General features: G+C 31.2%; 4 protein-coding genes across 8 annotated transcripts in view; 1 reads left to right on the top strand and 3 right to left on the bottom strand.

Moving 5' to 3' along the window:
- LOC108737595 (nucleolysin TIA-1) overlaps positions 1 to 17,889 on the bottom strand; it is a 744,862-nt gene that overhangs the window by 330,146 nt on the left and 396,827 nt on the right. The window lies entirely within an intron of this gene.
- On the bottom strand, positions 4,305 to 5,982 carry LOC108737564 (nuclear pore complex protein DDB_G0274915-like). The gene is made up of 2 exons (XM_018470464.1): positions 5,897 to 5,982; positions 4,305 to 5,013 (listed from the first exon to the last, which is right to left on the bottom strand). Exons 1-2 carry the CDS (start codon positions 5,912 to 5,914, stop codon positions 4,537 to 4,539), a joined length of 495 nt encoding a protein of 164 aa, XP_018325966.1. The 5' UTR covers positions 5,915 to 5,982; the 3' UTR covers positions 4,305 to 4,536.
- On the bottom strand, positions 15,910 to 17,450 carry LOC108737611 (electron transfer flavoprotein subunit alpha, mitochondrial). Its single transcript, XM_018470553.2, has 6 exons — positions 17,242 to 17,450; positions 17,034 to 17,186; positions 16,716 to 16,980; positions 16,437 to 16,652; positions 16,228 to 16,379; positions 15,910 to 16,160 (listed from the first exon to the last, which is right to left on the bottom strand). The coding sequence occupies exons 1-6, from the start codon at positions 17,278 to 17,280 to the stop codon at positions 15,984 to 15,986; spliced, it is 1,002 nt and encodes a 333-aa protein (XP_018326055.1). The 5' UTR covers positions 17,281 to 17,450; the 3' UTR covers positions 15,910 to 15,983.
- LOC108737612 (fork head domain-containing protein FD5-like) overlaps positions 17,563 to 17,889 on the top strand; it is an 11,062-nt gene continuing 10,735 nt past the window's right edge. The window contains exon 1 of the mRNA XM_018470555.1: positions 17,563 to 17,709. The gene's annotated coding sequence lies outside the window, so the exon portion shown is untranslated. The remainder of the gene's footprint in view (positions 17,710 to 17,889) is intronic.

The raw sequence follows: 17,889 nt of genomic DNA, 5'->3' as shown, positions 1-17,889 counted from the left end.
TGAAGGTAAATTCCTGAATTTCGAAAGTCGATGGAGAGTTGATTTCTTGCTGTTACAGACACAAGTCCTTCTTTAGCTTCCTCAACATTCTTAGAAATCAGCTGGATCCAATTTCTGATAGAGTCACAAAATTAATCATATAACAAAGACGCTTTCAATCTGAGATGTGCAACGAAAAAATTAAACTATAATTAGGTACTCTACTTTGAAAGTGTATTTTCTATTTAAGTAATTTTGTGATGGGATGGTTGTTACCTAAAACAGATAGATGCAAGAAAATTAAGTTAGTAAATAGATTATATTAGCAGTTTTAAATGATAATATAATGTGCTATCGAATTTGGAATGCAATGGCTTTAGAAGCTGTATTGCGGCTAATTAAAATGTAAAAAAGGTACTTGATGCTTGTTTTTTTAGTAACAAAGTTCATCTCAATGTGTAAATTATTATAAAACAAAATATTGAAATAAATTAATAAGACTGTTTTTTCAGATATCATTTTGGATATAAATTGAACATTTTCTTAAGTTCCAAATACTATACACTTATAGTAGTGTATCTTATAAAAGTAGGCATTTTAAATTTTGCATTCAAACAAGACAGCTTTTCTAAATTATTCGAATATGATTTTTATGAAAGAAGGTACTCCCTTTCTGCATCATTTTTTACTTTACCTATACAATAACCACCACGAAAGCACAGCTACTGCTAACCAAGCATTGCTTCAACAAGGAAGGATTCAGGCTGATGTCCACTTAAGTAAACGTCTCCATAAATATCTATACAGAAAAATAATTACATAAAAGTGTACTTTATCATGCACTCACATAAATTAAAGAAAAAACCTACAACATTTAAATAACGTAAATACGTCAAAATAGATACGTAAACACAATTATAAATATTCAATAAATTTAGAAGTATCATAAGAGAAGATATTCGAAGCCCTAAAATAATTACCATTTGAGGTTTTTAAAACGCTTTCTCAATTTTTTGGGAAAAAGAAATCAGAGCTGGCATGAAGTTAATGACAAATTTTATTCATAAAATCGGTTGACCACTGCTGGTCAAGGGTGGTAATAAGGTCATCAATTAACACGAAGTTNAACGTCTCATACTAACCATATAGATTCTGAGTTTCCATTATAGTACTGCATATTTAACATACATTGCCCCCCCCCTACTCGTTATGGAGTCTCAAAAGCATCCCTCTATTGAATTTAAATTGACTTGAACTACTAAAAAGAACAAAATTTTCCTAATCCAAATTTGAAAACTATGAAAAATAATGAACAATTTTCTTCGATTTCGTAAGAACAGATTGTCATCAAAACACATGTCGCACTACAACACCCCCTGTGCGGGGTTGCATTCTACGAATTTAAATTGGATTGAACAAAGTGACAGATCTTGGACGTTTTTGGAGCCGCATCATACATAAATTTTGTTGTGATCCGGATGAAATGAGACAGACTACAAAATCCCTAAATAATGGATAATTTTACACGTTTTAAAACAAATACATAATTAGAATAATTAATTAGAGACTTGTGGACCCCATAATTAGTACAATGGGTGTGTGTTAAATATCTATTATTATTAGAGATGTACACAATGGTTTTTTAAAAGTATTTATATGGAAAGTACTTTTTTGATTTGTTATTGCAAATGTAAAATAAAAAATAAATTTCCCTTTTGTATTGTAAGTGCTAAAATGCAAAATACGTATTTTCAAAATACTTTTTTCCAATAAATACTTTTTTGTAGTAGGTATCTATTTAATTTTCCACATTTACTTGAGTAGACATAAAATATTTTTTAAGAAAACCTTGCAGGCATTTACTCGTTTTCTAAATATTCGAATTTTTCTAGACTAACAGTGGTATTTGCACTATATCACCTACAAAGATGATTCATATTTTTCTGTTTGAAATTATTGAGATGTTTATTTTATAGTTTCTTTAGTTCAGCAACAAATAATTCTTCAATATGCATCCTTATTTGCCTTTGTCACCCGTTTTAATTTGAAAAAAGATACTGATGCCAAACTAGTTTGTTTAGCGTGAAAGATCAAAGCCAAAATAGGGTTGCAAATAATTTTATTGATGTAAAATCAACATCAATCATTTTATATCAAAATATTTACGACCCCATTTTGTTTACGACCGTTTACACATTGTAATAAAAGAAAGAAATATAATCCATAGTTTCTTTAGCTTTGGGTTCATCTAATAAGTGAAGTTTTTCAAATAGTTTTCTATTTTGGATTATACGCATTTATTAGGACACTACAATATCTTGTAGTTTTCAGTTTTACACAGCTAATGTATATCAATTCGATATTGTTTTGCGGGCTGTTTTATAGTAATTCATAGAATTTCGTAGTTCCTTGCTAAAGGTACGATAAGTTGTGATTTGGCAGATGCTGATATCAATTTAGAACTTCAAAATTCCATGGACCATGACATTAAACCCGGAAAACAATATCGATCCAATATTTTAGATTATCAATTTCCGAGGAGTTTAGAATTTTTTGGGCTCTCTTCAATCGTCATTGTGAGCAACTTTCATTCAACATTTTATGTAATGCTTGATCGGTGATACTAGGAAAACTTTTAATGGCTAAAATGTCTTTTGCATTTTACAAATAGAAAATACACAAAATGCTTTTCTCAAAAGACTATTTAAATGCAAGATAAAAAAAGGTATGTCTTTTTTGTATTTGCATTTTAAATGCAAGTATTTCAAATAAACCACATCTCTGATTATTGTACTTATTAGTATTCCTCTAACGCAAAAACAAAAGGCGATTATTATTAATTTTCAATTCGTATCGCAAAAGAGATTGAAGGCACAGTCACGCTTTATTAAGGGAAAACTCAACTCCGCAAAATTTCAGCTGTCTATGTCCAAGGGTTTAGCCTAGACGTTGATAAGTCAGTGAATAATGAGTCAAGACAGTTTTGGCCCATCAAGTAATAGTGTTATGTATCATATGTAACACATAGTGTATTGCTGTTTTTTATTAATTTTTATGATAGCTTTTTAAGTCCTAGTTAATTTTTTAAAAAAGCAATAGAAACGTTAACTAACTTTAGTTGTTAGATACACTTTTCTACACATTTTAATACTTAATCGGCCCTCTGTTAAATGGTTATCGTCAAATGTCGTAACATGTGTTATTGCATTTTTAAGTAAATCTAAATTTTATTTACTCAAACTATAAACAGTAATCAAACTTCAGATACTTTTGCCAGGAGTACAAAATACTGCAGAAAATAAGGACTGTTACAGGACTACATAAAATCAGGATACAGAGCAAAGCTCAGTTAAAAAGCACATGAAAATTAAATACTGAACAAATGTAATAATTCCTCTTAAAAACTGGACTATTGCTTATCACTGCACCTGATTTTTCAGAAGAAAATGAATAGAGGTTCGAATTAAATGGAAAATTTATAATGTAAAGCTCACTCGAAATTCCAGTTAGAGAAGTTGTAGCTTTAACTTGTAATTAATAAGAACATACGTGATTTGCAGTGTTCCAGCTAAATTGACACATAAAACATTTAATTATTCATAAATAACACCCGTTTTGTACCAATGTGCGTATTGTTGTTGCGATTATCAAACGTCTCATACAACTAAAGTGGATTTTACGTTAGATTAGTCACTAATGAACTTTATTAGTTCGCGCATGTTCGGTTTACGAAAACATGATAACTGGACGGATCAAAAGAATGTCAAAGATGTTTTTATTTCAAGAAGCACAAATTAATAAACTGAAACAATCAGCTTTCGAATAATACAGATATTTATGGATTACTGGATTAAATTATTAGTTGTATTCCTTAAACCTTACAAATTTGTTGTTAAAAATGTTGCTAACTGAAACAAATATAAACAAATTCTTTAAGTACAAAACGAATTAAACACAAGATGAATGTTATAGGTACATATAGGTTCAAAAAGTAATTAGCATACAGGGAGTGTTTATTTGAAATTATTACCATTATCTTCACACTTAGCAATCTTGTTCACAGAGAGAAAAATCACAAAACATCTCGATTTGGAAAAAGTTACAGATATTTTTGTATCATTAAACAAAAACATCTCATTATTGTAATTTTATAGTTAACGTTATATCAGGTCAAATTAATATTCGGGGTGGCCCAGTACATGAGCCCTTGGTGATAACATTTCATATCTAATAATACAATACAGGACCGGCTTCAACATTGTCTACCTCATCGCCAACGACGCAAAAAGGTTGGGGGGACTGAAGGGATGAAAGATAACAAGAACCACTAACTAAAACATTTATTTGTTGATGTGTGAACAGCCGTACTATGAGTATTAATAATAATCGTTTTGTGTAATGTAATGAATTTTACGAAAAGAAGGAACTGACTACAGTCCTAACTAATCCAACCATTTTATACGTAATACAACATTTAATTGCTCTAATCAAACACAAACAAATAACGTTACCTATAACTACATATGTAAGTAATAAAATTAAAATCAAGTGAAACAATTACGGTGCTGCTTCAACGGATACGGTATCTTCGTCACCGGTTACTGGTAGTTCCGTAACGGAAGTGGAAGGATTGTGAGTGGTGCTTGATCCGGAGATAATTGCAGGTTTGGTGGTAGTAGTACTAGGACTTCCGGCTGGAGTGCTAACCGCTGTAGTAGGTTGCGAAGCGTCGGCAGGTGTAACCGGAAACTTCCCCGCACCAAACTGGGACCCATCAGGATAATATGCAGGAATTGCAGGATAATAAAATGGGAAATATTGAGGCACGTAGGGTGAAGGTGTATACGGTAAAGAATATCGAGGAACTGAAAATGGGTTTATCACTCTAGGAGGTAGCGATGGATAACTTGGACGGGGGAAAATATTATGACCAAAATTAGGGTTAACGTAGCCGTTACCGTATGGCAAAAAAGGCTGACCGAAAATTTGACCCTTGACGACGCACAGACAAGTTGTCAATAAAAGTGTGAAGAACTAAAAACAAAAAGTTTACGTCACTGTTTTGAGTGATCAGTTATTTTAAGAAATTTTTGATCAATTATTATCTGACGCAATTATCATTTTTATCACTTAGAAAGTGCGTACTACAGGCAAGTTAATTGTTCCATGTAAAAAATGAACATTAAAAAGGGTTCAACAAGCTAAAATTTTAAGAAACTTTAGGTATATAAATTTTTCTTGTAACTTTCAATATTCATTGGAGTTTTATGTCGTGTTGGTTTTAAAAGCTTTGACATTTCTTTTTTTTGATATTTCTACGTACCAATCTAATTTTTGGAAAAATCCTTGAGGTTGTTTATACAGGCAATTAAATTTAAGATCAAATGCGACGAATAATTTAAATATCTTAACGATTAAAAATGACGATGAACTAATATATCAATCACTTTTTCGCGAATGTAAATGTAATTCCTTAACAAATTATATTAATTAACATGTCCATAAATCTCTCAAAATTTATTAATTAATTAAATTAGTTCCGTTGTTTGTTACACGCTCTTACCAAAATTAATTAATTTGTACTTTACAATTTTCATTTGCTTGTCCGATTATCACAAAATATGATTATGTTAAAAAGTAAACTGTCAGAGACGTGGAATTTTAATTCTGTTATTGATTGTAATTTATTTAGGTACGGTGCCAATTAAGACCATCTTAGACAGAAATTATTTGAATTTAATTGGAATGACACACACCCGATTTTTATCCATACAATTTGCACTAGTTGTTATGCAACACAATTCAAACTGTATCACATATAATGAATATAAAAAACACTGTCTAATTTGAAACACTTGAAATGAAAAATTTTGCTACAAAAGTTCACCACGGTTTTAAGCAGTTGCGAAAGACTTACCTTCATTATAGTCGACATTTACTGCTCATATGGAGATCAAGTTTACCTTTGAATCCAGCCACTTCGATCACCTATATATATACTTGTCCACCCGACATGCAACACTTTATTTACCAAATATCACTTACAATTAGACACACCTACACACACATACACATATGCATACACATGAAACATGTCCAAAGCAGAATCTCCCCAATTTTTTTTTTCGTGAACTTTTTTTGTAGGTGGTGTATCACCCTTTCCGTTCAGTTAAATTGTAGCAGATCGCTTTGTATAACGATATCGACCACATAATTTTCAAAAACATAAAACTGTATCATGTTTGGAAATTATAAAGAGCAAGGTCTTGCAATTTTTAAAAATTCAACATTCTTTTTCAACCTTGAATCATTTTGACAATTTTTTATCGTATTCATCAATATCAAATAAGATCTCTTCTTTAATGTTTACTCAAGTTGTTCTTTCTTTAGGTATTACAACATTAGGTACTAATATACTATAGTTAGTTAGCTATTATTTTTCAAAAAAAAAAACACCGCTTTTGGCCCATGAGCACAAGCACAATTAGTATAGCATCAGTATGTTTTGTGTGGGACTAATTTTAACATTTTCTGGAAACGTGTTGTAAAAATGTTTCCTTCCAACTTTTCCTTTATGATAAAATTTCCAAACATTATGAAAATATTACAACTGCTGCAGTTTCTAAAGTATCTGCACTAGTGTTGCCCAAACGCAAGAACAAGACGAGACTTAGCCAGTCTTGGTCTTGGTCTTGCGCCAATACACCTGGTCTTGGTCTTGCGCTCCCAGTCTTGGTCTTGGTCTTGGTCTTGCAGCAAGAGTCTTGCAAGTCTTGCAATTACCTATTAGTCTATTACTATTTATTAAAGTTTACTTTAAATCCTAGAAAAACGTATTAGAATTGGAACATTGTGAGCTTGAATGAATATAGCCATAGTAAAGATCAAGCAGATTAATAAATAACTGAAGATTTGATAAGAAATTCGAAAAATCAACTGACCTATATGTCGTTTTCCATGGAAGTAACTGTTTCTTAATAAACATTTATGATCCTTGCTTTCTACCGCGCCGCCTCGCCACGTGCCGGCTCTATGATAAGGATGCCGCCGCAAATCAAACAATAATATAAAGCGTGTAAAAAAATTCGAAATTATTTTGCATGAGTATACCTACACCCTATGGCGGCAATCAAATAGTGTCAAATGTTATGATTTCGGCGTGGCGGCAACGATTGTTTTAGATTTCAAAAGAAGCCGCCGGCGCGTGTATCATAACCATGTACTTCCGAAAAGCGGCAAATTTCTTTGAGAAGTAAGTACAAAACCTTTGATGCCGCATTATCAAAGTGCCGATGGTTAAAACATAACTATGCATGCACTCAGTTTGATTTTAATAATTTTTTTATTCGCTATGTTTATGGTATTAGTCGTAATGCGCATAGGTCCAGTTTTTCATATTCTTTGATACAGTTTTTTGCGTCTCATAGAATTCCTAAGCGTACCTACCTATACACTGAACTGTTACACCTAACTACTCAGTGAAATAGCGCTAAGTCCTAGCTGCAAGACGCAAGAGTCTTGCAGGCTATGTCTTGTTCTTGCTCAAGTCTTGCACGGTCAGTCTTGGTCTTGGTCTTGCTAAAAATACGCGGTCTTGTTCTTGGTCTTGGTCTTGCAAAAACGCAAGAACAAGACCAAGACTGCAAGACCAAGACTGAATTTGGGCAACACTAATCTGCACACGTATTTTCAGAAAAAGAATGATGAAGATTTTGAAGTACCTACATCCTATAAACATATTATTAGAATTGCATAATTTTGCTGATTATCCGTAAGAAAAAGGAAATGACTGCTTCATTAGATTAGATCTTCACAATTTCGTAAGTCCCGCTTATTTTAAACATATGTTTAGAACTGGCCGATGTGTCGAAATGAGTTCTCACAATTGAATAACTTTTTATATTATGTTTTTAATAAAGAAAATTCGAAGGAGAATCTAAGAGTTGTCACAATTTGTATTGAACATTGTCATTTGTCGCATATCTTTGCATATTCGTCGTATTAACATTATTTATTTTGAAAACAGAAGGCTAATTGATTTCGGAAGTACATTTTTTCAATCTTACCTAAAACCCCAAGTAAATAGCTTTGGAATTTGTCAACAATATTTTTCACAAAGAAAAGTTCCTGTTCTTGAGCGCTTTTTACTATCCTTTTTATCAATGCCTTTAACTTATGATACTGAAAAAGATTATCAGTTGTTTTCCAGTGCTTTCCGGCCAAAAAATATGTAATGTGTAACACCAAAGATTAATTATCAGCTATTTTGATACACAATTTTTTTTTTAACACGCTCCGTACATATTTATGTTTTAAAATAAATGAATTTTTTCACAGCATATTAGGTATTTTTTTAATTTGGAACTAATTAATAATACTATCGTAACAATAATTATACAAAGCTATTAACCTTTACTGTATCAGTTTTCGACGACAATCAAAGATAATGTCAAATTATGTCCTGAAATGTTCATACTTATTATGTATAACGAATTGTGCTATAATTACCAACACCCAAAACCTACGAAGTAAAGTTAAGTAAGTACATAATATTATTTAGCAAGTTTGACAACACAAAACAAATGTCGAGGTCGAATTTTTTGGTCACAAAGGTTCTATTTATCACCTAAAAAAGAAAAATAATAAAAACTCGTACCTTAATGAAATACCGAAGAAAGTGAAGTGGTCATTCTTTTTTTCAAGTCTGTAAATAACTTACGTAACAAACCTACACTTAAACTGTTGCACATTAGTTGAATTGTACCCTAAGACATTAATATATATTATGTAAATTACAACACCTTTAATAGAACAAACATCTATATAGGTATATGTACATATAACTGATTAGAAATGCACCATATACATGGTGACTATGTTCCTACATACTTAGTGGTAATTCGGAAGAACAATTTGCATAGATCACATTTGTCATACATTCAAATGCCTTTATCACACAAATTTTAATTGATTTGAACTACTATAGGTACCCATGTAACGAGACATTGTCCATTCAACGCGTTTTTTGGGAGTTCAGATACAAGAAAGTGGATTAAAATTGACCCCGAAATTATGGATAATTTTTTTAGTTTTCGGAAAAACAGGATTCAGCTTACGACACCCTGCCTATCCTAATACGATTTCAACACAACCAATATCACATTAAGACACCCTGTCGAGCATATTTTGAGTACAAATTTAATTGGGTTGAACCAATTAAAAGAATTTAAAATTATGAATCATTTTTTACGTCAAAAGAATAGTGTGTGTTAGCTTAATTAAAAGAAATTTATTGGTATTGCTATGTTAATAGATTTTAGATAATTTTATATACCATGTTGTATTTGCAAAGATTGAGTACAAAAACGGCGACGATGAGTGCGGAAAATAAAAAGAAAATGTTGGTGCTGTCAGCCTTGAGATTGAAAGTGATCTTAACAAAACGTTTCGACGTTAATTAAGCTCAAATGAGACTGAAACACGTAAAAAAGTAACTCGATGAACTGGTTATTTCTCGTACGGATTTTTTCATTCTATTTCCGTACCAAGCGAATTTTTTGAACAAAAAATGATTTTCCAAACTTAAAATATCCCGTTCAGAACGAGTTGGTCAAGTGGAATTAAATGGCAAGGCCTCAAACAGGCGTTAATGAACTTATAAAGTATATTGACCATATCATTTATTACAATTCATCTCATTAATTTGCAAAAACACTTTTATATCTTGAGATTTAAACAAATGACTTACAACAAGTATAATCTTCTATTAATTTAATGTAATAGTATTTGTATTAATTTTCATCATCATCATCATAATGTCATCAGTTCTAAGACTGGTTGGACACGTACCTCCACTCTTTCCTATCCTGAGCTAAACTTCGTATTTCCCTAAAACTAGAACAGCCCACATCCTTAACTATTTGCGAAGAGTAATTAATATATTAATTAATTAATTTTGTAGGTACAATAATTCGTTGTCTTGTCAAAATTGTTAAAGGTCTATTCTAAATATTGGTAAAAGAATTTTTGAAATCGGATAAGTAGATTCAGAGATTAGGCCCTACTACGATTATGTAAACAGTAATTTTGTTGTAGCATTAAATTTCCGATCAGACTAATGCATTTATAGGGTAAGTGCTCGCCAAACTCCTTAGCAACCCTGCAGTAGTACATAAAACCTAATCGTTTTCTGCAATAAACTTTCGGTTAAGTCCTTCTAAAATTGCAACAATCTTGTAAGTCACACGAAATACCCAAATTCAACAAGTTTAAAAACCATTTAGTTCTAGTATAGATTGAATTATGAATACCGCATGCTATATACTTAAATTAAGTACCTAATGTTACCCTTTTAAAAACTTCATTAAAATTTATTATAACTCGATTTTAATCATTCAAATTATATGAGACAAACTGAGAGAATAATAAAAACGAAAACAAAAGAACATCCGTACTAAATTAAAAAAAAAAAATATGTATAGGTACCTACATATAATTACATGCCATACTACATTAAAAAGGCATGTTTACAAATACCTACGCCAAAAAAGTATAATCTTTATTCCTTTTAATGTTTAAATTGGTCGAGTTTGTTTATATAGAATATTATGGCATAAAATTAACAAAAAAGTAATTATACGTTTTTATGCATGTTCGGTGGCTTATCTTGTATCATTTGCAATCTTTTTAACTGCATGTAATTAAGAAATGACATAAACATGTTTATACTGTTCTTTGTTAGAGCAACAAGCAAGAAAAACATAACAAAAAGATGACAAGAAAACTATATTAACAGGATGCGCAGCAGATGAACTGATAATAATTTACATGGAAAGCATTAATAAAAAGCAATAGTTGAGCTCATTTCTGATTGTATCTCAAAAAGCGTGAAATATAATTGGCGTTCACACCTATCGAAAAACATTTACGACGTCATTTTGACTGTCAATAAAAATGGAAGAAATGTTGCTAAATAAAAATTCCAACTTAAAAGAAAAAATACACAAATAAGCGTTTTTATTTTAAGGACAATATGTGATTAATTATTACTTAGTTACTTAACTAAATAAATTTTTAATAATAAAAGGTTTGTCTTTATTGTTCTTTGTTAATAAAGTTGATTACTGCAAAGTTTATTTATATATGAAAAAGTCAAATAATTTGCTTCTAAGGGAAAAATATTCAGATACAAAGAGAAATACCATTTACAATATATATGTTGTGTAACATATTTTACGGTGTACATTACGGCATTATTTTTGCAAAAGTATGTAAAATACTTGGAACATCGAAAAGCGCTCGTGAAATTACTAAGAGATAGAAAGTTCTTTCTAAGTTTTGAAAAGTGATAATTATGTGAAAAAGTACGTAGAATCTCGTGGTGTCAACGGCTTTCCAGTGCGGTGTCAAATAGATACCTTCTGGCATATTTTTGCAAAAATATGTGAAATACTTAGAACATATAAAAGCGCTCGCGAGTTTACTAGGAAATAAAATGTACCTACTTAGTTTTCAAAAGTAATAACTATGTGAAAAAGTACGTAGAATCTCATGGTGCCAACGGTTTCCCAGTGCAGTGTCAAATAGATACATTCCGGCCTCATTTTTGTAAAAATACTCGGAACATAAAAAAGCGCTCGTGAAATTACTGAGAGATAGAAACTATTTACGAATCTTTGAAAAATGATAATTATGTGAAAAGTGCGTAGAATCTCATGGTGCCAACGGTTTCTCAGTGCGGTGTCAAATAGATACTTTCCCGCATTATTTTTTCAAAAATATGTAAAATACTTGGAACATACAAAAGCGCTCGTGAGTTTACTAGGAGATAGAATGTACTTACTTAGTTTTCAAAAGTAATAAATATGTGAAAAAGTACGTAGAATCTCATGGTGTCAACGGCTTTCCAGTGCGGTGTCAAATAGATACCTTCCGGCATTATCCTTGCAAAAATATGTAAAATACTTGGAACATAAAAAAGCGCTCGTGAAATTACTGAGAGATAGAAAGTACTTTCTAAGTTTTCAAAAGTGATAATTATGTGAAAAAGTGCGTAGAATCTCATGGTGCCAACGGTTTCCCAGTGCGGTGTCAAATAGATACTTTCCGGCGTCATTTTTGTAAAAATATGTAAAATACTTGGAACATAAAAAAGGGCTCGTGAAATTACTGAGAGATAGAAACTATTTACGAATCTTTGAAAAATGATAATTATGTGAAAAGTGCGTAGAATCTCATGGTGCCAACGGTTTCTCAGTGCGGTGTCAAATAGATACTTTCCCGCATTATTTTTTCAAAAATATGTAAAATACTTGGAACATACAAAAGCGCTCGTGAGTTTACTAGGAGATAGAATGTACTTACTTAGTTTTCAAAAGTAATAAATATGTGAAAAAGTACGTAGAATCTCATGGTGTCAACGGCTTTCCAGTGCGGTGTCAAATAGATACCTTCCGGCATTATCCTTGCAAAAATATGTAAAATACTTGGAACATAAAAAAGCGCTCGTGAAATTACTGAGAGATAGAAAGTACTTTCTAAGTTTTGAAAAGTGATAATGATGTTAAAAAGTATGTAGAATCTCATGGTGTCAACGGCTTTCCACTGCGGTGTCAAATAGATACCTTCCGGCATTATCCTTGCAGAAATATGTAAAATACTTGGAACATTAAAAAGCGCTCGTGAAATTACTGAGAGATAGAAACTATTTACGAATCTTTGAAAAATGATAATGATGTAAAAAAGTACGTAGAATCTCATCATGTCAAATAGATACCTTCCGGCATTATCTTTGCAAAAATATGTAAAATACTTGGAGCATTAAAAAGCGCTCGTTAAATTACTGAGAGATGGAAAATATTTACTAAGCTTTGAGAAGTGATAATCATGTAAAAAAGTACGTAGAAGCTCGTGCTGCCAACCGTTTTCCAGTGCAGTGTCAAATAGAGATACCTTCCGGCATCATTTTTGCAAAAATATGCGACATTCTTGGACATAAGAAAGGGTTTGTGATATTTAAATGTATTTACTACACCTAATCAGTAATCTAAGGCTCATCCCTTTTTCCTTTCCGCTTCTCCCCACAGAAGGGACGAATGTCTTTCGTCTGTCCTGGAAATTGTTATCCTAAAATTCTACACGGACACTATGTTTCTTGTACCAAAAAGATCAATGCTATTAAATAAACACTTACAATACATTAGAGATAAAAATGTTTCAAGTAATGATAAGAAGGACGGACGAGAATAGTCCTTATCATTTATCGTCTCAGTCGTTTTAAAACTTAACCACTCCTTTCAATTTAATACAATTTACGTTCAAAAAAGCTAGATACTCGAATAGAAAATAAATATCGAATTGGCAAAAAGGAGAAATTTTAATGTATCTAATAGTTTCAAGGAAGAAAACACTTAGTACTATTGAAACAGATAATAGAGTACCTAAAAATAAACAGATGACGACTAGAAAAACTGGAAGCTTGGGAATAGTATTGTTTTAAATAAGTTTCACTCATATACCTTGCGGATTTTTTACGAAGAAAGTTATAGCATTTGCTTTTGCATATCGCTACCGTGGGTGTTACGCAAGAAATGTTTTTTTATTTTCATAAACGACGAAAACCTGGTTACCCATTGGCCCCGTTATGTGCCCATATTACAACTTACTGAGTCGTTTCAGCTAATGCACAAGTGAAAGTTGAGGTGTGAAATACTCACGTAGGTACCTGCTTAATACAAACTAAATCACTCTCACTCTATTAAGAAGTTCCAAGTTATTTTAATTCAGTATTAAATGTACATTTTCGGGTTGAACTCGGCAGTACCTAGTCGATGTGTTAATATAATAATAAAATAAGTAAGTACTTATTGTAATAGTGACCAAATATAAATGAAAACATCATATCTTCACATGTAAAAGATCCATGGAATCGTCGTGTCAGCAACGACCTTGGTTTATAAAGAAGTGTGTTACAGGAACGATTGTTGCATAAGTCGATCGTAATCTTAATATGTGAAGAAATACCTGAACAAGGAGGTCCACACGAAGATTTTTAGATGTGAGTAAATTTTTAATTATAAACACTTAACAAAAGAAATTGAATTGTTTTGATTGGATCTCCAACCACTTCAATTTACTACTCTATCTCTTCCATCAGGATAACAAACGTCGTAAGGACATATTGCAATAGCAATGAACCATTTACTTTTAATAACATTCGTACATATACGAACTTATTTGAATTATCAAAAGTCAAAAACGATTACAATCATTAAATCCTTACAAAACACTTTCCCTTTTCTTAATTTTATATCTATTCATTCGGGAAAACTCGTAACTGTAATTAATTTACGTTTAATGGCTAATCTATTTTGGTCTGCTCTTTCTAACTACATAAGAACGAAATTTTTTTATTTAATGACACCAATTTAACTTCTTAAAAGCTTAAGAAACAGTTAAATAACCGCAGAAGAAAATTGTATCATTTTTACTTGAGCTACTTCAAAAACCCAAACCAATAAATGTGGTAAATTTCATTACAAAGATCGTGTATCATATTGGACTAATTGTTTAGCTGTTACCTATTTGTTTCGTTTCTTTTTTTGCAGTTAATACAACGATTGGATGATGATAATGCTTGCATATTTTACTAATATACCCTTATGGGTTCTTTTTACTTGCCTTATAATTATTGTAATGTACAGTCCTATCTTATTGATGGGGATGATATATTTGCTACAAGTGCCGATCTTGCTAGTCCGAAGGATTTGCCATATACCACTAGAAGCAGTATAACTATTAAGCAAAATTATTAACTAAACTTTAAGACTGATAATAATTTATTTGTGTGTAACTAAACGTCTAAAATAAATTGTTTTAATTCGTTTAATGAAGTTTCTTTGAGAATATGCATATTTTGTATAGTTAAGATAACTTTATTGGAATCTGATAATTTTATCCTAATAATTCGACAAATAAAACGTTAAAAATGACCCTTGATTAAGTAACTTTTTAATATCTAATCAAAACTATTTAGAGTGGTAGCTGCTACATGTTGAAACTTATCCATTATTATTAAAATAAAACAAAAAGTTTCAGTGTATATTACGTGGCGAAACAATATTTTCTTGAAAATTTTTTTGTGCTTTATTTTAATAATACTTTTTAACGTTTTATTTGATTAAACTCATATTTTTCTGTTCTGCGTTCCTGCTTTAACAAAATCATGATCCGCCATGTATATACGTAAGTTCATCACTCTGCATATGTACGAAGAGATAAATATTTCAATTAATAATTTTGTTTCTACAGCACACAGCATCTTCTAGCGGCCAAAATGTATATTATTTCAAATAAATTTATTAACCACAGCATACCTACCATGCCATCTATTAATGAAAAGCCTAAGGTAAACTATTAACAGATAAAAGCTATATAATTTTTAAATTCAAATATCAATTGAATGTAAAACAAGAAGTTATGTAATAACAAATACAGAAAAAACATCTATAATATACATTTTCATAGTAATTTAATAATATGTATAATATGTAAGCCCCTTTTGTATTTATTATTATATTTTATAATACATCAGAGTTTAATAAATTAGTTCTTGTTGTATCAAGAAAACAAAAAATAATCACAATTCAACCAAAGAAATGCAAATTAACTAATTCAAATACTTACTTTACCTCATTCCTATTTTATTTCAAATTTATTGGTTTCACGCCAAGTCCCAAGTAGCAAATAATTACAAAATGGAAAAGGATTTTGTTATTGTTCCATATTATGAAACAAAGGCGTTTTTTTAAAACTATAACTTTATTTATATCAAATAAAAGCTACATACTTCCAGTACAAAAACTCTAAAGTTATCTAATGTAGATCAATATGTATTAAATTAGGTGTTATTTTGAACTCAATCAAAATCAATTTCATATAAAAATGTGTTTATTTGTATGGGGGTAATTGATAAATATACATGATTCTAAAAAAGTGCAAACAGATTATAACTTTTCAGTGAGTTCAGGGACAGCTTTAAACAAATCAGCTACTAAACCATAGTCTGCAACTTGAAAAATTGGTGCATCAGGATCCTTGTTAATTGCTACAATTGTTTTACTATCTTTCATTCCAGCAAGATGTTGTATGGCACCAGAAATACCAACAGCAACATATAAATCCTAAAATTGTATTGATTAATTCATACCAAAGTACATACATTACATTACAAAAAGCTAAAATAATTACTGGTGCAACAATTTTTCCTGTCTGTCCCACTTGTAAATCATTAGGCACAAATCCTGCATCCACTGCAGCTCTAGAAGCACCAACAGCAGCATTCAACTTATCAGCAAGAGCATATAAAAGTTTGAAATTATCTCCAGACTTCATCCCTCTTCCTAGCAATTAATCAGAACGATTATTTCAAAAGAAAACAGACTATTTTCACAGTTTACCTCCACTAATCACAACTTTAGCACTTGTCAATTCAGGTCGGTCAGATTTACTAAGAGTTTGACTTACAAAAGTTGTGAGATTTGCATTGTAATCTCCTGCAGGTGCTGGTTCAGAGGGAACAGATCCACCTTCTAATTTTTCAGCTTCAAAGCTTGTTCCACGGACTGTTAATACTTTCACAGGATCAGTGGCAGTTAAAGTTTGTATTGCATTACCTTAAATAATTATCATCAGTTGAAATAAATACCAGTCAGAATAAACACACATAACAAACCAACCTGCATATATACTTCTTATAAATGTATCTTCTGATTTAATACCAACAACATCTGTTACTGGGGAAACATCAAGCTTTGCAGCAACTCTTGGTAAAACACTTTTACCAAAAGCTGTTGCACCAGCCAAAATATGAGTAAAATTATACTGCTTTTGAGTGTTTAATATTAATGGGGTTAAATTTTCAGCTACAAATCCTTCAAATGCCTTATCTTCAGCAACTATAATCCTCTTAACACCTTGGGCTTTTGAAAGAGCTTCAACAACCTAAATTATTTTCTATTAATACTCAAGTTAGAATTAAATAACATCATACTTACAGGACCACATTTGGTTCCTGCCACAAGAATGGAAATATCATCTCCAATTTTTTTAGCTGCAGATAATGCATTTTGAGTTATAGCTGACAGAGATTCGTTATTATGCTCTGCTACAACCAAAGTACTTTTGAATCTTGCAAACCTGCTGGAAACCTGCAACAATATATCTTAATCATATGCTTAATTATATATTATTATAAATTGTTACCTGTGCAACTGATCTTGAATAGGAATAAATGGGTATCATTTTTTCCAAATGTTTATTCCCAACTAAATTTATACACAACTCACTAGCTGGTAATGCAAGTCTAAAGTTCAAAGTACACTAACTTTGAAAAACAACCACAGAATCTATCTCACTAAACTCATTAAACGGTTGAAATAAACTTTGATATGCACAATTGTCACTGTCACTTCTTAGAGGTTATGTTTAATCTTCGCTTTGAAAGATATACATTGTGTCCCGATAGATAGAACACAGAGTGTTCAAGACGCTAATTAATCTTCCTGACGATTAAATTTGTAACAGAAGCTGTTACAGTGTGGAGAAACAATTGTTAAATACAATAAAATCTTGTTATAATAAAAATATTGTGCAGCTGAGAAAAATAGCAGTCACTTGTGAAACGTAGTGTATATTTGCAGCGAAATAATTACTATGTCCTGACATCTGTCGGTAAGTGATGCAAGTTCCGTTTCGCGGTTTCACAATTCAAATCTAAAGTAACATAACATTTAAAAAACTTTTGCGGTTTTCTTGTAAAGGACGAATATAGAATAAAATAACTAAACCGCAAAGTCCGATAAGAAAAACAGACAAACAGAATTCATAATTAATGAACTAATGTCATCAGTT

Source organism: Agrilus planipennis, unplaced genomic scaffold (genome assembly GCF_000699045.2).
Source record: "Agrilus planipennis isolate EAB-ADULT unplaced genomic scaffold, Apla_2.0 scaffold15, whole genome shotgun sequence".
Taxonomy (NCBI): Eukaryota; Metazoa; Arthropoda; class Insecta; order Coleoptera; family Buprestidae; genus Agrilus; species Agrilus planipennis.
The sequence above is the reverse complement of the archived record's forward strand: the minus strand, read 5'-3'. Positions and strand labels throughout refer to the sequence as shown.